The following is a 22817-nucleotide window of genomic DNA, read 5'->3' on the forward strand; positions in this document are numbered from 1 at the left end:
TCACCTATCAGAGTAGTGTCATCAGCATAGCACAGATTATTGATGTTTGTTCCTCCAAGTTTGCCCCGCTAACTTGGCAAAGAGGCACCTTTTAATGTGGCGATTCTCTTTATTTAGCAGGGGGAGAGTAACTGGCCCTGTCCACCCCCAGCACAGTACCTCCAGTGACTGTTGCTGGTGTCTATCTCATGTTTCTTTTTAGTTTGTGAGCCCTTTGAGAATAGGGATCCATCTTATTTATTTATTATTTCTCTGTGTATACTGCCCTGAGCCATTTTTGGAAGGGCATTATAGAAATTAAATAAATAATAATAATAATAACTTTAAAACCATGCTCATCTTCTTCCAATCCAGCTTCTCTCAGTATATGTTCAGTATATAAATGGAATAAAGGAGGAGAAAATATACAGGCTTGTCTTACTCCTTTGCCGATTGGGAACCAGTCTGTTTCACCATGTTCCACCTGGACTGTGGCTTCCTGTCCTGTGTATAGGTTTCTCATGAGAACAATGAGATCTTCTGAGATGCACATTTTCCTAAGGATATTCCACAACTTGACATGGTTGATGCAATAGAAGGCTTTTCTGTAGTCAATAAAGCACATATTGACTTCTTTCTGGTATTCTTTGGCTTTCTCAATTATCCAGTGTGCATCAGCAATGATGTCTCTTGTTCCTTGGCTTTTTCTGAAACCAGCTTGAACTTCCAGCATTTCCCTTTCCCTTTCCAATCTGCGTTGGATGATCCTGAGCATTATTTTGCTAGCATGTGAAATTAAGGATATTGTGCTATGGTTTGTTCAGTCTATTAGGTCTCCTTTCTTTGGTATGGGTATGTAGGCTGACCTCTTCCAATCTGTTGGCCACTGTGTCATTCTCCAAATTTGCTGGCATAGTTTGGTTAGAGACTTGACTGATTCTTCTTCCGTTGCCTGCCAGATTTCTGTAACTATTCCATCAATTCCTGTAGCCTTCCAACTTGGTAATTACTGGAGTGCTGATCTGATTTCATCTTCCCGCACTAGATGTTCTTGCAAGTAGGGAATATCTTCTAGAGTATGGTGTTGGATGCTGATGTCCCTGCTGTACAGATTTTCAATATATTCCTTCCATCTGTTTGATCTTCTCTGAATCAGTTACTATATGTCCTTTAGCATCCCTTGACATACCAATTTGAAGTTGGAACCTCCCTCTGAGTTCAGAGATCTTTTGGAAAACCTTTCTTGTTTTTCCGTGTCTATTTCCATCCTCAAGGTCTTCACAGATGTCATTGTAGTACTGCTCCTTGTCTCTTCTAACAGCTTTCTGAAATTCCCTATTAAGTTCCTTCCTGAGGTCTTTATCTTTCTTGACTTTGGCTTCTCTCCTCTTCTTGGCAATTTCCACCGTCTGTTTTGTCATCCATTTTGCTTTCTTCTGTTACTTGGTCTTTACATACACTGATGCTAATTAATTAGATGACTTTTAAGATGTCACAAGACTCTTTTCTTTTCATTCAGACTAAGGTTCAGTTCAGCCATTAAGAAGCTTAATTATGGCTTGAGGTGATGGTTGAATTGACAAACAGTGCTTTGCAATCAGCCTGCAAACAAGAATCAGAAAGCATGGTTTGAAGTGGCATTGCTAAGCATTGTTTAGGCTAATTGCTTTGACATGATGTCTGGATTGACAATCAATAGTTATAGCAATTGCTCTACCTTCTGAGGCCCCCATTTTGTAGAAACAGGAATATTAAGCAGATGGTAAATGAAAGCAGCTATAAACCATGGTTTGTCTGCACATGAGCAGTTTAAACCATAGCTTAGATTCTAAACTATGGTTTAAGTCACACCATGGTTTGATGTGAAGTGTGAATTGAGTCTAACCTAGGCATTTCCATGCTTGTTTTAAAAAGAAAACTTGCCACTGTTATAATTATTTTTCATCTGCAGGAATCTTGGCTTGCAAAGTTTCAGAATCTGATGTCCCTTATTTGCAAAGCATGCTCAGCAAAAGATAGAACAATACAGAGCAGACGACGAGAGATTTGCTTTATGACAGGTAGGCATCATGTTAGTTCTTTCAGTAAATCCGTTGCATTGACAATATCTGTCACCTTTCATGGGAGTAAAATGTTCTCCGAGTACTTTGCCAAAGCAGCAACTGCAGACAGAAATGACTGGTTTAAAAAATACAGAACAAAAGCTTGTCCTTCATAGAAATTTTCACAATTAAGATTTGTGGGGAAGCTGATGTAATATAGTTGTTGTGTAAATTGCATGTTGCCACAAGAAACAAAATTGAACTAGGACCATGTTCTCAGTGATTTTTTAAAGAAAAATCCATGTCATAAATTGCAAGTACCCTGCATGGACATGGGAATCCTTGATTAGCAGTTCCAGTGTAAAAGTAGACGCACCATGTTCTTCACTCAGTTCATACATATTATATATTATTTCCTACAAATAACTGATATCTGTATGGAAGACTCACTAGATGTGAACCTGCTGTAAGCATATCCACAAGGGCCACGATGTTCATTGCTTCTGCACTTAAAAAAACCCAAACACCTCTATTGTGGTGGTTAGATGCCTCAGTGTTTTTTCATTGCTCAAAACAGAATAGCTACACTTTTACTGGCAGAAAATTCAAAATAATGTCTGTATGTATCTCCAGTTACTGTGGACCAACAGGGAAATAAAAACTTTGGTTTACTTTTTTGATAGTATGTTATCAGTACCAGTGGAATACATTCTTTTTCAGAGAGACAAGAAAGAAGAGGAGGTTCTCACTTTCAGAACACAAGCAGAAATCAGTCGCGTGCATATCATCCTCAGAATAGGGGAGGTTTCAGGAGACGCCCTCAGTCACCTACTCATACTTCTAGAGCTCAGCCTCCAGGTAAAAAGAACATATTTTGTAGATAAGTAATTGCTTGCATTTCTGAAATGACTTCCTTACAACCAGTGGTCGTTCCAGAACCACCGAAGGTGAGGCTCACCGACCACTCTGACCCTGCAGCAGTGTCAGGGGGGCAGTGCTGGCTCCCTTGTGACCCCTTGCTGCCCACCCCCCACATCACCACAAGAATGGGTTTTTTTACTTCAAGTTTGCTTGCAAGGGAGGATGGATCTCCCTTCTTTCCACCCTTGCTGCCGAACTTGAAGTTTAAAACCCATCTGCATGGTGATGGGGAAGGGCAGCAGAGCAGTCAGGAGCAGCAGGCAGGTGAGGTGATAACTTGGCAGTGGTGGGAGGAGGGAGATGTCCACACTCATTGCCCATCATGGAGGTGCCACTTGAGGCCGTTGCCTCATCTACGAGCCGCCCCCCACTTACAACATTATTTCACCGTGCTTGTTTTTAAAGGAAAATTATGTATTAAGGACTTGATTTTGACTTTGGCTTTATACAGTGAAATGCAAGGGTAAATGAGAAGTTGGTTTATCATAAATATGCACAAATGCCAGTCAAAATAATAGCAGAAATAGATAATCACTTCACAGTACAATATGACCATCTATTCTAAATCTCTATCACAGACACATATCAGGTTTTCCTGTTTAAGCAGAAGCCTTCTACACTGGCTTGGTCTCCAATTGTTAAGGAATTTCACTAGTGTGTCTTTTGATGACTTGTGGTTTCAGATTCTAATTTGTTCCCCAATTCATTAAAGCATGATTGAGCTTTTGTGCAGGATCTTTATTTAATGGTTCTTGGCCATACTTGAAAGTGAGCTTACAATTGCAATAAAGGCTTTCCTCTTTCAAGCATGAGTTTTATTCAGTGTTTCAATGAGACAATTAAAACATCACACTTAATCGCCTGTAATTTTCCTCCATCTCAGCCACAGTCTGGCAGCCCTATATTAGCCTTCTTGTAAACATCAAGCTTTGAGCATCTGATAATTTATCAGCTGAAACAAGAAAAGTTGGCTTTGCCATTTCAAACCACCTCTCTAACCAGTTACTTTATCTCTGTATGCAGCCAGTTCTTGGATAATTTAGAAAATGTTTGACAGAACAGAGTACAGAACCAGGCCAAACTCTTCTTGGAAGAGAGAGAAAGCTGAGCTGCTGCTTCCTACCTTCCTGGGAGCCCTGTGTTAGGGCACTTTGTTCACCTCCTCTGTATGGAAGGAGTGATGGAGTCAGACAGCTAGCTAGGAATTCAGAGGTGCCCACTCTACAGGAAGGAAATCAATAGTGCTGCTACCACATTTGCTTGCACACGGCTACACTACCCACATGTGTCTCTATGCTTTTAGACTGAGGGGAATCAGCTCAAACACCAAACCTACAAGTGTGCATAACAAAAGGATCACAGTCTGGACATAGGCAAATGTCAATGCTAGGATACCCCAGACTCAGAGACAAAGCTTTTGAAATAAAAAACCCCAAAACATTTTGATACAACAAAAGCAGAATGCAAATGATGGTACAGTAGTTGGAAACCTTGACTAGCACAAGTGAAGGCATCTCCTAGGGCCTTGATAAGGAGGCAGGTCTCACACGATTAGTGAGACTCGCCAGGAAGGGGTTTGTGGGGAGAGCGGGCTTAGCCCGCTCTCCCCGCAAACAAGCAGGAAAGCAGCCCTGGGTGGCTGGATCAGCCGCCCACACAACTGCCGGCTCTGTCACAGAACTGGCAGGTGCTGTGGGGATCAGGGCCCCCCGGAAGTTCCAGGATGCCTTGCGTGAGTGCGTGGGGCATCCCGGAGAGACCCTCAGGGCTGGGAGGCTTGTTTCAGACTCCCGGCAGGGGTCTCCTCATGTGTTGCCGTGGTGCGGAGCCACGCCGCGGCAACACACAATCGAAATGCTAACCTCGTCTAAGGAGAGGGGGAATTAGGAGGGTTTGCTGCCGGGAGCCACGCAGCTCCTGTGGCAGCAAACGATTGGGCAAAAGCGGGCTAGGCTCTCTTAGCTCGCTTTTGCCCAGTCCTGAGAATCCCCTCAAGGAGTGGTGGTGGAGTGAAGGCTCTAATAGCCTAGTGGCTAGCAGGCATTTGGAATGGGGATGGGGAGTGAGAGAGAGAGAGAGAGAGAAGAAGAAGTGGTTTCCTACCTATATGTAACTGCTGCTTTGAGCGCAACACCAAATTAAGTCTTCCTGTTCCCAGGAAAAAATTGGGGCTCCTCGCAAAAGTTTTGCCAATGGAGGACAAAGAAAGGCAACACTGAAAGACTTCCCAACCCTGGAGAAGGTTTAGACAGAGGGGTATCTGCTTGACACCAAAGTCTGTGGCAATGCATGTCAGGTAGGGATGTGCACGAACTGGTTTGGAGCTCTGGCGTTTGGACGGTTTGGTGGTGGGGGGTTGCCTTGAAGGAGCAGGGAGTGTGCCCGTTCCCACCACCACATTTCCCCCGCCGGCACTGTTGCCAAAACCACTGGTGTATGTGCACCAACCACTTCCAGGGCAACGCTGACTAGGGCTGCAAGGAGGTACGCAGCAGCCCCACACCAGCGGTTTTGGTGACAGTGCCGGCGGGGGAAAATGCGGCGGGCAATGGGCACCCTCCCTGCTCCTTCAAGGTAACCCTCCCCCACCACCGAACCATCCAAATGCTGGTTCAATCACATCCCGAATGTCAGGCCACAGCAAGCCCATGTATGGAATAACTAGAGATGAGCCCGGAACTGTTCCGCCAGCGCCAGCAGGGGAAATGCGGCGGGAGGGGTGAGTGCACCCTCCCCCTCCCTTAAGGGAACACCCCCACCGCCTCCAGAACACCGAAATGGCCCCGGTAACCGAAACGTTTCGGAAGCCTCTATAATAGCCTCTGAAATGTTTTGGGCTCAAGCCTAGTAATAACCCAGCTTCAAAGGTTTCTATCTAGGGTTTCCTTTCAGGAATCTCTCTGGGGTTTCCTCTTCAGAAGTCTAGGGGGCTTTCAGGCAATCAAGCACAGGACAAATCCTGTCCCACACAGAAAGTGGCCCAAAGACCCAGGAATCCAGGAATATCCAAGGCACTGCAGAGCAAGGTTGGGTGCTCCCATGTTAGGAGCACTTGAAGATAGTGACTTCAGTGTTGGACTCTGCATTCTAGTCAGCTCAGGGGCTCAGCAGCCCAGTGATCCAGCTTGAAGAAGGAGAAAAGGTGTGAGTGTGAGGCAGGCAATCTGCTGGGTGGGTTTCCTGTAGCTTGACAGCAGGCACTACCAACTCTCTCACAGCAGTGGTGCTTCCAGGAGGACATGCAAAAAAACAACAACACCCAGCCCATATATGGTAGATAATTCATGCCTCCATTTGTGACTAAATAAAAATCCAAAACACTGTGATTATAGTTTCTTTATCCCTTTCATTCTGCCTCTTCTCCCAATTCATTGGAATTATCTGTTTTTATTAAAACAATATCTAGTAGTTTCTCCATTCTTCTCTTTTCACACATTCCCATCACATCATTTTGAGGCAGCAGTTCAGAATGCATGTCTTCAGACAAATGATTACAGCAAAGGTGTGAATTGACTGCTCCCTATTTTTCACTCAGTTGTGGTGTTGGACTTCACAGCTTATTGGAAGTGCACATTTCAATACTTACCTTACAAGGTAAGGTAAAGGTAGAGGTAAAGTGTGCCGCCGAGTCGGTGTCTACTCCTGGTGACCATAGAGCCCTGTGGTTGTCATTTGGTAGAATATAGAAGAGATTTACCGTTGCCTCCTCTATTGCAGTATGAGATTATGCCTTTCAGCATCTTCCTATATCGCTGCTGCCCGATATAGGTGTTTCCGATAGTTTGGGAAACATACCAGCGGGGATTCAAACCGGCAACCTCTGGCTTGCTAGTCAAGCCATTTCCCCACCAATGAAAATCTTAGCTGGAACTGGAGCTGTTCTTAAGCCTTTTGTAGTTGATTATATTACTTTTGGTTACAAGGGGCAAAAGTGTTTAAGATGTGTGAGAGATATGTGTACCTATTAAACTGCACTGGCATAAATAGAAACCCACAAAACATGTTGCTGAAAACTAAATGTTTTGTTATGATGCTTGTATGAAGCTCACTAGGATGCCATGGCAAGTCTCAGCTTATCTTCCAGACGATCTCACAGCCCACAGCGTTGTGGAAGTAAAATGGAGGCAACTCCATATATGCCAAATATGCCTGAACATGTTGAAGAAATGGTAGAATACAAATGTGACCAATAATAAATGAAACTTCCTAACTACCATTGCTGTAGTTAAATCCTTCTAAAGACTGATAATTAATCAACAAAATTTTTCACAGTCATTTATAATACAGGGAAACCTCATTATCTGTGGATTCATTGGATAATCCACAGATTTATGTATCCATGGTCAGGGAAAAGATATATGACCTTGGCATAAGTGGTGTGTGTGTGGGGGGGGGAGACAAATTGACCTCGTGTATCCACAGGTCGGGGGTGGCAGGAAATGACTGTAGAGGTCATTTCCAGCCACCATTTTGTTTCTCCAAGCCTAAAAATAGCTCTGTTTAAAAACAAAAAAACCCAGCAATTTTTGGCTGATTGGAGGGCACAGCATGACTTGGGGGAGTAGCAAAGCATGGTGAGGAGCTTCCCTCCATGTTCCCCCCCCAAATTTGGTCGATTTCCAGCAATTTTAGGCTAACCCCCATGGTCCCATAGCCCCCAATGCCTCTCGATATTCGTGGTTTCCATATCTGCGGTTGCAGCCAGGAATGGAACTGCCGCGAATATCAAGGTCCTTCTGTATAAAATATGCATAGTTGAAGAATGGAAGGAAGGAGGTACCAGATAAAACATTTCCCACCAAACACTAAAATGTAGAGAATGTTGCTCCACAAGGGGCATTGGAATAGATTATTTGTTTAAGGCATTAGCTTTACTGTATGGTGTTGTGCCATGTTTCTCTCTCTCTCTGTGGGTACCTAAATGTAAACATTTTTTCATCAGGCCATGAATCAGATGGCCCTCTATTTCTGATGTTAACAATAAAGTCCATACACTTCCTTTCTATGCCCCATTTTACTATTGCCGTTCTAGCCCTGTTTCGTGATGATATGACTTGTGACAAACCATATGGGGATACATGTGAAACAGGAATGGCAAGGATTCGTAGTTTTTTTCTGAAATGGAAACACTGACTGACATCTTGACTAATGCGGCATGTGTGCTTCTATAGTGTTCAAGCAACATTAGTCCCAGTGCTTCCAAAGCACAGGCACTCTTGTGTAGGAGTGTGGTAATTTTGGTGCTCTTCCTGCACTCCAGAAGTGTTATGTTACAGCGGAAACACATCAGGGTCATGTGTCCACCGAACAGACTGCTTCCGGGGCATGAGGAGAGTGCCAAAAAAAGTCACACTCTTGTGCAAGAGTGCCCATGCTTTGAAAGTGCAGAGGCTAGTGCTGCATACCATCGGTAGAAACTCGCACACATCGTTAGTCAGAATGTCAGCCATTATTTTTTTAAAAAGAAATGGATAATTTCTAAAATATTAGTAGGAGATTGGTTTTTCTGGGTCTCTGGACATTAAAAAATAATAATCTGTTTTCCTCAGGTCCAGGATACAGATCAGGATACCACCCTCACAGGGGACAGAGATTCCAACGTGCTCCTCGGTAAATAACAAATTTAGAAACTACTTGGGAGTGGTAGAAGTTGAGGCTGAGTCTTAAACACACTGGCCTACAGCTGTTTTCCACAGCTTTGCACTCCGCCCTCACAGGGAGCCAAGACACTAGCCGTGTGGCAGTTTTACTCCATCGAGCACATTAGAAGGAGAATTGGGAAGCGATTTTCACTTCTCTCTCCTCCCTGCAAAAGCACTGTTCACTGCCTGGAATATGTCCCTGAGGTACATGCAGCTCTGAGGGACATATTCCTTGCATCTAATAGGGATTTTACAGGGAGAGGATCGAAATGAAAATTTCTTCCTGATTCCCCTTCCTGCACACTGCGCTCCAAAGCAACACTGCAAGGCAGCTGGTGTCTTGCCCCACCCTCTTAAAGCTATAGAGAATGTGGGCCACTTACTAGTAAGTTCCATTGAACTTAGTGGGACTTACTTCTGAGTAAACATGCATAATATTGCAGTATAAGTTAATTGTTTAATTAAAAGCTCACAAATCCAAAATATTTTTGGATTTTAGCTGTATTTGTACAGTAATATGTAAATACAGTCCAGGAGAGTCAGCAGCCTCGGTTGATTAAGGACACTCCATGCCACAGAGGTTACTTGGGTCTCTGATAGCAAACCTAGTTTTAGGAATGCCCCTAAACTGTAAATCAGATCCCTTAGGAGAAGTAGAACCCCATCCAAAACAGGCTGAACACCATCAGTTGAACCACCTTCCCACAGGACTCTGTCATGTTGTGATTGAGCCTCAGCCTATTGCCCATTGCGAACTCCAGACACTGCACCAGCTCTTCTGTTGCCTCACCAGATTAAGAAGAGAAATAGAACTGGGTGTCTTCATATTGGTCACAGGCTAAGTTGTAATCCCCAGCACCACCTTCTAGAACTGGCACTCCAAGTGAGAGCAAAAGCACCAAAACTGTATGTCTTCAAACCCCAGCTCAGAGAACCTGTCCAGAAGGATATCATGGTCAACGATATCAGAAGCCACTGAGACGTCTCCGTATTTAGGAGATTCCCCTACCACCTTCCAAATATGAATTCCCAAGGCAGTTTACAAATAAACAGGATTATACTCCCCTTGTCCTTCTCCCAGTAGCAGCTGGTGAGCACTGCTTGAGGTAGGGGCAGTGAGGGTAAGGAAATACCACTTTAATCGGTGGCAAACTTACCCACCGCTGGTACCTGGAATGCTGTGTGGGGCAGAGGCACTTGACTTGGCATGTGCGGAGGCTAACTGAACAACGGGTGGGACAGCTTCCGCATGGAATGCTGGATTGGGTGCCTCCACCCCGCAGAGCATTATGGGTACCAGAGGAGGGTAATTTTGCTGCCATTTAAAGTGATATTTTCCTGCCCTCACTGCCCCACCCCCGAGTGGTGCTCACCAGTGAGTGGCACTCACTGGCTGCAGTGGCTTTCTCCCGGCATAAGTCATCCATCTGGGTGGTCAAGGCAGTTTCTAGGCATAAAGCAGATTGAAATGAATCCAGATAGCGTATTTTATTTGTACTTGCTAGCCTGAGTACAGAGCATCTGCACCTCTGATTCTTCCTTGTTCTCAGCCTTCCCCCCCCGCTTCAATGTTTTTTTCTCTCTGGCTGGCCGCTGCTGCTTCCCCCCCTTGCCGCTGCTTTCTCCCCCTGCCGCCACTGCTGCTTTCTCCCCCCCCGCCACTGCTGCTTTCTCCCCCCCGCCACTGCTGCTTTCTCCCCCCCCCGCCACTGCTGCTTTCTCCCCACCCACCCCCAGCTGCTGCTTTCTCCCCCCACCGGCCACCGCTGCTGCCTCCCCCCCAGCCGCCGCCGCTGCCTCTCCCCACCATCACTGCTGCTTTCTCTTCCCCCCACCGCCACTTTCAATTTCTTTCCCCCCACCGCCGCCTTCTCTCCTTGCCCACCTGCTTTCCCGTTCACTGGCCTGTCCGTTGACCTTATGTTTCCCACCGCCGTCGCTTTCTTCTCCCTTCCCCTCGCTCGCAAACTCTCATGAGAGCTGCCAAACATGGAATTAGCAACGGGTATATCTAAGATAATTATATATGAAGATAACCACACTGTTATTTCAAAGTTTTTCTTCTGTGTATATATGTTGATGGATTGCTCACTCATCATGGTTTATTTGCATTTTTAGATGGCACACAGATGATGCTTCTCCTGAGTGGAACTGAATAGAAAGAGTTTGAGCAAAGATATTCTGAAAATATGTGACGGATTAATCATCAAAATTAGTTTTCTGTTTTATATTGTGGAAAGCATGATGAGGCTCAATAAAACGCTTGGAAATGAGAGATGCAATGCTATTACATTGCAGAATTATGGATTAGAAGATGCTTCTTTAAGGCAAGTACAAATTTGATTGGAAATCAGCAACCAATTTGACTAATTAGTTAGTCCAAGGAAGAGATGACTGGTGTTCAGGGATCATTCACTATTTTCACTAGAGAAGTAGCAGAGAGTATGCTCAGCACTTTTCTGGATGACACAAAAGGATGGACTGCAAGAGCACAACATTCAATTTGAAAATGACCTTGGTCAGAAAGCAACAAAATCCAACAGATGCAAATATGAACTCATTATACTGCAAGGTAATGTCTTGGCAAATATAAACTGGAAGAAAACGATCTTTATCATTTCCAGTCTTATTCTACCGTTGTGCTTTTGTGATAAGAAATCTATTTTATTAGCAGTGAATGAGTAAAAATAGAAAGAATCAAATTATTAAAGTCTAACATAACCATACATGAAATCTGATTCTGTGGGAAATTTATTTCTGGTCTAAAAGCTTTTATATAAGAGAGGAGATAAGCATTCCAGGTTTCCTATATTTTAGTGAGTGTCAAATGGATGCGAGGTAGATGACTGGAGCGCAAGTGGAGAAAGACTCGGCTTGAATCCAACAGATCGCAACATAGAGCTCATTTGAAGACCTATGCTCAGGTGATACGTGTGGCAAAGAAGCAATTCTATTCTGCCCGTATTGTATCCACAAGTTCACGTCCAGCAGAGTTGTTCAGGGTTGTGAGAGGGCTAGTATGTGGCCCTCCTCCCTTGAATCAGAATCTGGAACCATCGATTACCCTCTGATGTGTTTAATGAATTCTTTGTGGGGGAAATCTCTCGTATTCGGGCCAACTTAGACTCCATCTCCACAATTACTTCAGTGTCTGATGTGGAAGTGTCCAGCAACTCCTCTTGTGTGATTCGGTTGGTTCAGTTCCAGTTTGTGACTCCTGAAGATGTGGACAAGCTGATTGGAACAGTGCGGCCCACCACCTGTTCTCTTGACCCTTGCCCAACATGGCTTATATTATCTGGCGGCGGGGGAGGGGGGTTGTAGAAGGCCTGGTAGAGATTATAAATGCATCTCTGAGGGAAGGTAGGATGCCTCCTTGTCTTAAGGAGGCAATTAATAGACTGCTTCTGAAGAAGCCTACCTTGGATCTCTCAGAGTTGAGCAACTACAGGCCTGTCTCCAACCTTCCATGTCTGGGCAAGTTAATTGAGAGGGTGGTGGCCTCCCAGCTTCAGACAGTCTTAGAGATACATGTTTTTGTACACCGCTCAGAGTCTTTGGAGTGGGAGGTTTATTTTAATAAATAAATAAATCATATCTTGACCCATTTCAAATTGGCTTTTGGGCTGGCTATGGGGTGGAGACTGCCTTGGTCGGCCTGATGAATGGTCTCCAATTGGGAATGGACAGAGGAAGTGTGACTCTGTTGGTCCTTTTGGACCTCCCAGCGGCTTTCGATACTATCGACCATAGTATCCTCCTGGAGCTTCTCAGGGGGGTGGGGGTGGGAGGCACTGCTTTGTAGTGGTTCCACTCTTACCTCTCGGGCAGGTTCCAGATGGTGTCCCTTGGAGACTGCTGTTCTTCAAAATCTGAACTTTTGTATGGTGTGCCTCAGGGCTCCATATTGTCTCCGATGTTGTTTAACATCTACATGAAACCACTAGGAGAGATCATCAGGAGATTTGGTGCAGGGTGCTCTCAGTATGCTGATGACACCCAAATCTATTTCTCCATGTCAGCATCATTGGGAGAGGGCATAACCTCCCTAAATGCCTGCCTGGAGTCGGTGATGGGCTGGATGAGGGATAAAAAACTGAGATTGAATCCAGATAAGACAGAGGTACTCGTTGTGCGGGGTCGGAACTCGAGAGACGATTTTGATGTGCCTGTTCTGGATGGGGTCACACTTCCCCAGAAGGAACAAGTACACAGTCTAGGGGTGCTTCTGGATCTCAACCTCTCCCTGGTCTCCCAGGTTGAGGTGGTGGCCAGAAGTGCCTTCTATCAGCTTCAGCTGATACGCCAGCTGTGTCCGTTTCTTGAGATGAATGACCTCAAAACAGTGGTACATCTGCTGGTAACCTCCAGACTGGATTACTGCAATGCGCTCTATGTGGGGCTGCCCTTGTATGTAGTCTGGAAACTACAGTTGGTCCAGAATACAGCAGCCAGGTTGGTCTCTGGGTCATCTTGGAGAAACCATATAACTCCTGTATTGAAGGAGCTACACTGGCTGCCAAAATGTTTCCGGGCAAAATACAAGGTCTTGGTTATAAAGCCCTAAACAGCTTGAGCCCTGAGTATTTAAGGGAACATCTTCATCATGAACCCCACCATCCACTGAGATCATCTGGAGAGGTCCATCTGCATTTGCCACCAGCTCGTCTGGTGGCCACTCAGGGACAGGCCTTCTCTGCTGCTGCCCCGAGGCTTTGGAATGCGCTCCCTAGTTAAATAAGAGCCTCCTCGTCTCTGACAGCTTTTTAAAAATATTTTTAAAGTAAAATTTAAGTAAATTTTTAAGTATTTTTGAAAAAGCATCTGTTCACCCAGGCTTTTCATTAATATTGTTTTAATGCTATTTCAAAATATTGTTTTAAAAATTTTAAATTGTTATAATATTTCAAACTTTTTGTTTTTGTTTTAACTAATGTTTTACTTTCTGTTTTTATTTTGTTGTAAACCGCCCAGAGACCTAAGTTTTGGGCGGTATAAAAATATGTTAAATAAATAATAATTATTATTATTATTAGAGAAAGGCTGTGCTAGTGAGTAATGCAAATACACATTGGTTGATCCTGCATCTTAATAGAATCGTGTCTTTAAGTGTGAGAGAGAAATAAGCATGTATAAGTGTAAACAAGTATAAATTGGAGTAAATCTGAGCCATTCACATTGCTGCTTTCAATGTTGCAGTTGATTGCAGTTTGTTAGTTTTTCAAACCTTAGCTTGTTTGTACAGCAGGCTTTTATTTTATTTATTTATTTATTTATTAAAACATTTTTATACCGCCCAAAACTTATGTGGTTTACAATAAAAACCTTTTCTCCGTCCATCCTACCCATTTCTGGCCAATACAGTTGCTGAGGAGGCGGGTGTGCCCCACCTCCTGTTTCCTATTGGTGCATTCACCTGGCCCAGGTAGGCAAGAAATAAGTTTGTGCGCAAGCATGTTTTTCAGTTATTTTTAAAAACAAATTTCATATTTTTTTCCTCCCAATGCTCTTGCACATGTACATCTGTATTAGAGCACAACTGGATGTTCCATATTCCAAATGCTGTCATTAAGCACTGCTTCAGCTTAGGGGCTCTCACTGGGAAGGGGCGGCACCAGATTCCATGCATATTTCTCTGGTAGTTCCCGCTCTTTGTGTGTGTGCGCTTGTGCGCCCCCACTATTGCAAAAGGAACAAAATAAATCAAAAATCCTTTTGAAGTATCACAATTGTGCAAGAACACTTTCTCAAACAAAAAATACAACTGTCTAAGAGGAAAAAATCCAGAATGCAGCAATGGCTGGGCAGAGAGCTCAGAAAATTGGTGCACAGGTAGTGGAGGACTGTGTGTATATTAAAAATAATTCAAAATCAAAAGCTGATCCAGCTTTTGAGTTTTAATAATTTTTTTAAAAAATCAGTGATTCTCAGATGTGAAGCTCTTTTTTGCCACAGTTCTCAGATCTTAGTGCAATTTCAGCTTATTTTTTAAAAAAATCTTTAAACGTCAATGAGATTGCCTGATGTACTTGAAGTGACACAGAGTCCTGCCATTCTCCACTACCTACATGCCAAATTTTAGAGCTCTCTGCCCAGCCATTACCTCACTCTGAATTTCCCCCCATCTCTTTTCGCCATAGATGGCTGTATTGCTTGGTTTGAGAAGGTGCTCTTGTGCTACTTCAAAAAGACTTCTGACTTGTTTTTTTCCTTTTGCAATAGTGAGGGAGTGCAGGACTACCTCGCCAACCCAAAAAGAAGAAGAGCGGGAGTGGGGGACACTCAGAGAACAGTTGTGGCTGTGATTGGGGGTGGATTGCTAGAACTGTAGAAAGAGGCTGTGAATGGCCTTTTGTATTTCCACTGCCGTTTTATCTTCCGGTGTTCTAAAAGTTTTAACTATTTTTCCAGATTATAGCCAATGCTATACAGGCTTCTGAGTACAGTACAGAGCGTGAAAGCTGCTATGGATTTTGTTGCCTGTGCAGTGTGCCTGTCCATTATTCTAGTACACTACTGGCAGTGTGTGAGAGCACTGAGGAAATATTTTTTAAAGTTATATTGACTGGAAGTTGACTGCAGGGCACAGGAAACAAGTCTGCCCAGCTAGGAATTAAGAGGCGTGGCAGGTGGAGCTGACATTCCCCAAAGTCACTCTCAGGCAGGTAGCCACACCTCCACCTCTTGCTTTATCCGCTCTCCATATGGCATAGCAAAAAATGCCAGAGTCATGGCCTCTGCATGGCCATTTTCAACACTGTCCTAAAGTGCAACTTTTAAAACATGCTTGCTTTATGTATTAAGGGCCAATCATCATGAAACCTCATGAAAAAAGCCATTGGCTGTATGAATGATACTTGGCTGTATTGAAGTTGCTGTACATTCCTCTCCTCCCTACTCTATGTGTAGTGAAGCAGGAGTAAATTGCCCTTTGGAAAATCTCTAGATGCCTATGCAAATTTTGGTGTGTATTCCACACAATAAAAAAGCAAGCCAGAGATAAACATGTATATAAATTAGTGGGGAGGGGAGGAGAGAGAGAGACTCCCAGTGATGAGATAAACTGCAACAAAGCTATTGTTTCTGGCCAATAAGTTATGGTGCTGTCCCTCAGGACACTACTAGGCTCACTCTGACGGAGGAATTTCTTGGATGCTTGTTGCCATTGTGTGTCAGAGGTTTAAGAATGAAATGGCCTGAGAACTTCCTCCTAAAAAACCTCTGGGGCAACACTTGCAGCCAGATACTATGCAGGCTTACTCAAAAATACTCTATTTCACATTTGTTGATCTTACCTCTGCCTTTGTTTTGATTGACAGGTCCTGATTATGGGAGAAACTTGAGAGACTGGACATTGATAGGTGTCTTCTTAGGCTAATAATTGAATTGCACTCTGATATCAAGGCTAGGGTGAGAGTGGACCAACAAGGGTCTTTCTCAGGTCCTATTTCATTGGAGAGAGGTGTTAAACAGGGCTGCTTAGTTGTCCCCTTTTTATTTTTATGTTAATGATATTGTATTGGCCATGGAATCGCAATTTTTCCTCCTCCTCTTCACTCAGTGGGCGTAAAATCTCAATTTTAATGTATGCTGATGACATGGCACTAATCTCTTGCGCCAAGATTGGCTTTAGAAGAATGATGGCCAGACTGGCAGATTATTGTGAAAGATAAAAACAGGATAAATCATGATAAAACCAAAGTAGCAGTCTTTGGTAGTAGCAACACCAAACATAGGTGGTCAATTAACACCCAACAAATAGAGCAGTGCTCCTCCTTCAAATATCTGGACATCATAAATCCTTTGCATGGAAGACACACCTAGCCACTGTTTTAGCAACTGCCCAATGTACAGTGGGGGCTATTCTGAAGTTTTTCTACTCCAAAGGAGGGCAGTTCATAGTCCCTGCACTTAAAATATTCCTGGGCAAGATGATAGCTCAGATGTTGTATGGGGTTGAGATCTGGAGGCTTGACTATTGCAATTTGCTCTGCGTAGGGCTGCTAGATTGATTTCCAGGGTTTCTTGACTGATCTCCAGACCACATTATGGCTGTTTTAAAACAATTGCATTGGTTGCCAATAGGTTTCTGGGCAAAATACAAACTGTTAATAATCTCTCTCTATATATGTATATATTTCTCTAAGTTATACCCTTCACTAATCCCATGCGTGGCAGCTCTCGTGGGAGTTCGCGAGCAAGCTGCTGGTAGGGGGAGAGGAAAGCGGAGGTGAGGCGGGAAACAAAACGGCAGCAGGGGAGGGAAGAAAGTGGCAGAGAGTGGGAGAAGAAAATGGTGGCAGGTAGGCGGGGAAGAAAACGGCAGCGGCGGGGGGAACTAGAGGCACAGATGCTCAGCGCCCAGCCCAGCTAGTTACCTTTAAAGCCCTAAACAGTTTAGGACCAGGTTACCTGAGACAGACCCTTCTTCTGTATGATCCCCGCCGCACATTAAGGTCATCAAGAGTGTTCCATCTCCAGATGCTGCCAGCTCATCTGGTGGCAACTCGGGAGCAGGGCTTCTCTGTAGTTGCTTTTGGGCTGTTGCATGCTCTCCCTATTGATATCCGTGGCTTAACATCTTTGTCATCCTCTAAAAGAGCCCTTACGACACATTTTTTTAGCCTGGCTTATAGTAATTTTTGAATGTTTTAAATGATTTTAACTCATTGTTTTAATAGTTTGTTTTATTGTGTTTTTATTGTACCCATGGTTGTGAACTGCCTAGAGCCTTCGGAGTCAGGCGACATATTAGATAGATCATATGTTGTATTTCTTCCTTTATGTTATGCTGTGTAATGACCTGAAGTCACAACAATAAACTTATTACTTACTTACTCAGAAGTAAGTCTTGCTGGCCAACATGGCGGTCCCCCCTCTGTCAATGGCGGGAACCCGCTGGGGCTGCTGCGGAACTTAAAAGACAGCCCCGACAGTGTAGCAACAACAGGGCTGCTGTGGAATTACTCTAAACCGCTTCCAGGCACAGCACTCCTTCCATTGCTTCCAGGAGTGCTACACTGCTGCCCAGAATGGTTTAAAGTCACTCTGCAGCAGCCCAGCCTTTATGCCAGTGGGGCTGCCTTTTACATTGCACAGGAGCCCTTGTGGGTCCCTACACGAGAACTGCCTTGTCATGCTGGCCAGTTCAAAGGGGTGCTCTCCCAAGTAAGTGCACATACATTTGCAACTTTAGAAATCATCTGTGAAGTTAGGGGAGACTGGAAACCTCTTAACAACTTGGAAGTTGCTCAGCAGCACAACAGTCTAGTTTCCCTGCTGCTGGATGAGGATATCTTGTGTGGGTTATCCTTCCCACGTGCTCCAGAGGCAGGTCAATGCAAATTAGCTAAGAATGCTTTAAGAGCCTGGGAAGAACCCCACTCCATTTTTTTTAGCCCTGTGTCAGCTCCAGAGACAGCCTTTTTCTATTCTCTAAAAGCCTTTCCTTTATATCTTTTACCTTGACCTATTCATCCTGTGACCTTTTACTTATTCTTGTTCCATGCTTATCCTGTTACTGGTTTTCTCCTTTAAATAAATAAAATTTGGATGTACAAGCCTCTCGCTGGATCTTTCTTATCAGAAGGCAGCTGTTCAATAAATGCTGTAACCCTCTCCTGGAGGAAATTATTGTAATGGTCATTGTATGCCTGATAGTTTGCAATTTTCAAATGTATTGCAGCTGCCAAATATAGGCACCTACCAAATATATCCAATTCCTTGCCTTTGTTGCCCAGATTAACCATAGACCTTCTTCTGGTTTTCGTTAGTGTGGCTTTGACAACAATAGAATTATGAATAGGGTGTCTTTGCAAAAAGGCAGAAGAGTCCTCCTTTATCTGAACCCTATAGAATTTGTCCAGATGTCTAGTAGGCTTGAGCAGTGATGAGGATTTCTTCCAGTAGCTCTTCATGATGTCCAGAAGGGCCATGTTCAAAGGTAAAGATGCTGGACTCAGGCATCAATGAGCCCAAAGAAAGGGTCTAGCTCAACCTTCTTCTGCTGGTCCAGATTAACAACTAGTGCTGAGGCCATTCTGGAGTGTCTGAATATAGTTTTCGATCCTTATATGGCAAAATTGGTTTTGAGTCAGCAAGGGGATACTTTGGAGAAGACCCCAATGAAGTCAGGTTTGAATGTGGAGAGTACGCTTCCTCTTCCTCAGATTCCTCTTCTTGTCTTGAAGCTGAATGATCAGGCTCAACAGGTCCTTCTGGAGCCATAGGCATGTGAGACTCCTTCAGTACGATATTAGTAGCTTTTGAGACGAGGGTAACTGACAATTCCCCAACCTCCGTGTGTGTCCATTTGTGTTAAAAGACATGACCACTAGAAGAACCAAAGTTACAAGTAAGCAACCTGTAACCTGTCATTATTTCTGCCAAATCTCACAAGAAATAGCCATGGCTTTTGTAACAACACACACACACACACACGAGCATCTTGGATGCATGCCACTTAGCGATGCTCAATAATCAAAAGAGCTCCAATATATTGTTGCCCACAGTTACCTTTCTTCTGGCATACTGTGAGTGTGCTCTCGCTCAATTCCATTTTAGTGGAGCTTGTGCAGGAAACATTTCCTGGATAATTGTACCCCAACACCAAAATGTAAACTTAACGTGTGGCCCTTAAATAAGTTCATATTTATGTAAGAGTAGACCTTTAAAAACAATTAAGAACATAAGAACAGCCCTGCTGGATCAGGCCCAAGGCCCATCTAGTCCAGCATCCTGTTTCTCACAGTGGCCCACCAGATGCCGCTGGAAGCCACGGGCAGGAGTTGAGGGCATGCCCTCTCTCCTGCTGTTACTCCCCTGCAACAGGTACTCAGAGGCATCCTGCCTTTGAGGCTGGTGGCCCACAGCCCTCCGACTAGTAATTAAAAACCGTATTGAACATAGTAGATTGAACTCAGGCTAACTAAGGGGTACTTAATTTTATCTGATTAAAATTCTTTTTGCTCAAGGACTTTGTGACCAGAGACTCAGCTGGTTGCATTTATATTCTAAGTACATTTAATATTCATTTGTGTTTAAATGCAGTTTTGACTCTCTTGATGGCTCTATCACCCACTGATTCATTTTCTTATCTCCTTTCCTTTTTCTTTTTTCTGTGGTTTATTAAATATTTCAGATTGTCCCATATTACTCCTATTTTCCTGTGGCATACATTTTCCATGAAAAAGTGTAGTTATGTTGTTTATTGTGTGCATCAATTACATTTGTTCATAGCTTCCTGGCTTTTAAACAATCCTTGCAATGCTCAGGATCAATATGTTATTTCTTTGTTGCTTTCTTCTTTGTCCCTGCTATCTGCTGTCCAGTAACCATGCACAAGGGGGGCAGCCACTGTCAGAGGTGGGGTACCATTGTGGTGAAAGCCAATGGAAGAGCTTGCTCGGAGCTCACCACAGCCTGGAGCTAGCACTGGTTTCTATCATATCCAGCCTAGAACTCCAGACTATACACAAATCTGTCTTTTAGATAGCTCTCTAGTTTCTGAAAGGACAGAGAATGGTCTCTTGCAAAGAAACCCAAGCTGTCTGTTTTTGAGTATGACAACAACTGTGGCCACTGACGGCAATCACTACAACAAATATCTTACAAAACCCTAAGCAGCAGCTTCTTCCCAAGTTACATCAGGAGGCCAATGACTAGGGATGTGCAGAACAGTTTGTGGTCAGAATGTTCCAATCACAAACCAGCCGTTTCAACTGTTCTGAACAGAACACCCTTCAGAACATAACACCATTCAAATGAAGGGCCAGTTCCAAGCTTGGAATGGAACAATCCCATTCTTACTCAGAACACTCAAAACATTCTGAGCACCATTTTAGACTCCAAAATGGCACTCTTCTGGCCTCTGTGCACGCGTAGCAGCCATTTGTGTGGCGGTGCTGCTGACCACACAAATCACTGCTGCGGGTGCACAGAGGACAGAAGTGTGTCGTTTTAGAGTCCAAAATGGCACTCTGAATGTTCCAAGTCGAAAGGGGTTGTTCCAACAGAATTTTCCAGGGATTTTGTGTTCCGTTCTGTGCACATCCCTACCAATGATCCCTCCTTTAAGTGCTAATTCTCAAGTCACCAAACAGTATTATTGCATATTCTTTACCACACTTGTCCACAAATTAGTTTATCACAATATGTAGCAGCATTTTATTTTCCTTTTAAAAGAATGATTTCTGGCATTTCGTACATGGCTGTAATGTTATGGATCTTCTCACTGAATGTGTAGACGTCACCACAGTGAGCTGGTTTATACTAATCCCCCACTCCTTTGACAACCTTGGGAGCACACACAGGCTGGCTTGAAGTTAGGCAGTATTCCTATGGATCCTGGAGCCTGCATGTGGGGACTGTACATGAAACCACTAGAGTGGGTGGCAACTGCATCAGACCAGTCTATGCTAAGGATACCAAGATCATGCAGACTATGGCAGTATATACTGTGTTGGAGACACAGCTCCAGTTGCATTGTCTGTTTGCACCTTCTGTCCCAGTAAACACTAGGGGCATTAGAACTAGAGATAATGAGAAAGGGTCTACCTCTTTATTCTCCATCTCATTGTCTCCCCCTCTGCTCTGGCCTTCTCTGATTGGTAGACTGATACTCCCAGGAGTCTCACACTTCCTCCTCCAGGCCCCTGCTCCACCGCATTCTCCATTAGCCTCTTTTCTCCCTCCTCTGCACTATGAGGATAGAAGGCTCAGGGGCACAGGCTTTTCTGTTCAACAATGTGACTTCCCTAACAGGGACTGCGCACTCCATGCATATTCCAGTTGTTTATCCATGTGGAGGGCTGACAAACAACACCTCTGCATTAGTACTTCCTGGCTACAAGTCCACTGGCAGCTCCTGAATTCTCTTGCTTTATTACGCTCTATTTCTTTGTTTCAAAAACCGCCTCTTTTTTGCTCATCTGGGGTATCCTAATGCTGGTATTTGCCTATATCTAGAGTGTGGTCCGTTTGTTATACACACTTGGCAAATTTGGTTTTTTGAGCTAATTTCCCCAATTTGTCCTAGAAGCATAGATCCTTGTGTGGGTTGTGTACACATGCGTGAGCAAATATAGTAACAGGTTTGGAAATTACTCCCAGGTTTCCACCACTATCTAAAACAAGCAACCACCATATTCAGATACTGCACAAATGTGTGTGATTATATCAGATAACATCATCTAGCACACACAAACTTTTTTTGCACAGTTGCAAGTATGCTTAATGTTACAGATGAATATGTTACAGATGAAAGGTCATCTTTACTGTAAAGTTGCAAAAATGATTTCAATGGAAATACTTTCCACATCATCTAGACTATTTCTAGGTGTCTCCCTGCAACATGCCACCACCTCCTTGTAAATCACTCTTTTCTGCCTCACCTCTCAAGTAAATTACTTGAACTGCCTTCACAGACCTGATCTCAACCAAGCTTTCTGACATCCATCTCATCCAATAGATATCTTAGTCTGGTTCCTTTCTTAGGAAGATCCATCTGTGCAATACTGTTTGTTCCATTGCTTGGTCTCCAAAGTCCTTGATCTTGCAGGGAATGAAGGATCCCTTCAAGACCCTAGTTTAGTTCTTTGATAAAGAACCAGTGCAATAGGGAAGGTTTTGTTTGTTTGTTATGAGTGGCAAGTCTATTTCGTGTTATGGAAATCTCCACATCCCTCCTTGTTAATAGACTCAGGGATGTAGCTATAATTGAACAAGGTGCAGGGAAACAAATGTCCCCAGCCCCTTGAGGATGAGGGGGCCCAACAGCTGGGCAACAGTTTGCTTTGCTCTCTCCTACTGTTTCTCCAAAGAAGGTAGCGGAGAGGTAGTGGGGAAGAGCCCATCTTCAGTTTTTGTTTTGAAATATCACACTACTTGCAAAATTAGCTTATGTTAGATCAGAAATGAATGAAGAGGAAAACAAATTTGTACAGCAATGGCTTTTAATCATTACTCTTTCAAACTCAAAATTTAATGAAGATGTATTCCCTTACCCTTGTTTTCTTAGTTATAACTGGATTGTATTTTTGTGTTAAATAAAATAATATTTTTAAAATAAAAAATAGACACGGGCCTTCGTCAATATATCAGGATGTCAGCAAGGTGTTTAACCTAATACGTACAAAGTAGTGCAAGGTATACTGCAACTTGTTGTCAACATGCTACGCAGCGTGTCAGCATTTGCTAGCACAAGCATTAGTCTGGCACAAACTTCCTTTCTTTG

The 22817-nt window shown here is 43.7% G+C and overlaps 1 protein-coding gene across 2 annotated transcripts in view; it reads left to right on the top strand.

The window, feature by feature from the left end:
* The window catches only part of FAM120B (family with sequence similarity 120B), a 61066-nt gene extending 47299 nt beyond the window's left edge, over positions 1 to 13767 (top strand). For both annotated transcript variants that reach the window (XM_053297736.1, XM_053297746.1), the window contains exons 8-11: positions 1931 to 2039; positions 2742 to 2879; positions 8492 to 8552; positions 10703 to 13767. In XM_053297736.1, the coding sequence (XP_053153711.1) occupies positions 1931 to 2039; positions 2742 to 2879; positions 8492 to 8552; positions 10703 to 10739 (345 nt within the window). In that variant the 3' untranslated portion in view covers positions 10740 to 13767. The remainder of the gene's footprint in view (positions 1 to 1930; positions 2040 to 2741; positions 2880 to 8491; positions 8553 to 10702) is intronic.
* Positions 13768 to 22817: the final 9050 nt, after the last annotated feature.

The sequence above is a fragment of the Hemicordylus capensis genome, chromosome 1, assembly GCF_027244095.1.
Source record: "Hemicordylus capensis ecotype Gifberg chromosome 1, rHemCap1.1.pri, whole genome shotgun sequence".
Classification (NCBI taxonomy): Eukaryota; Metazoa; Chordata; class Lepidosauria; order Squamata; family Cordylidae; genus Hemicordylus; species Hemicordylus capensis.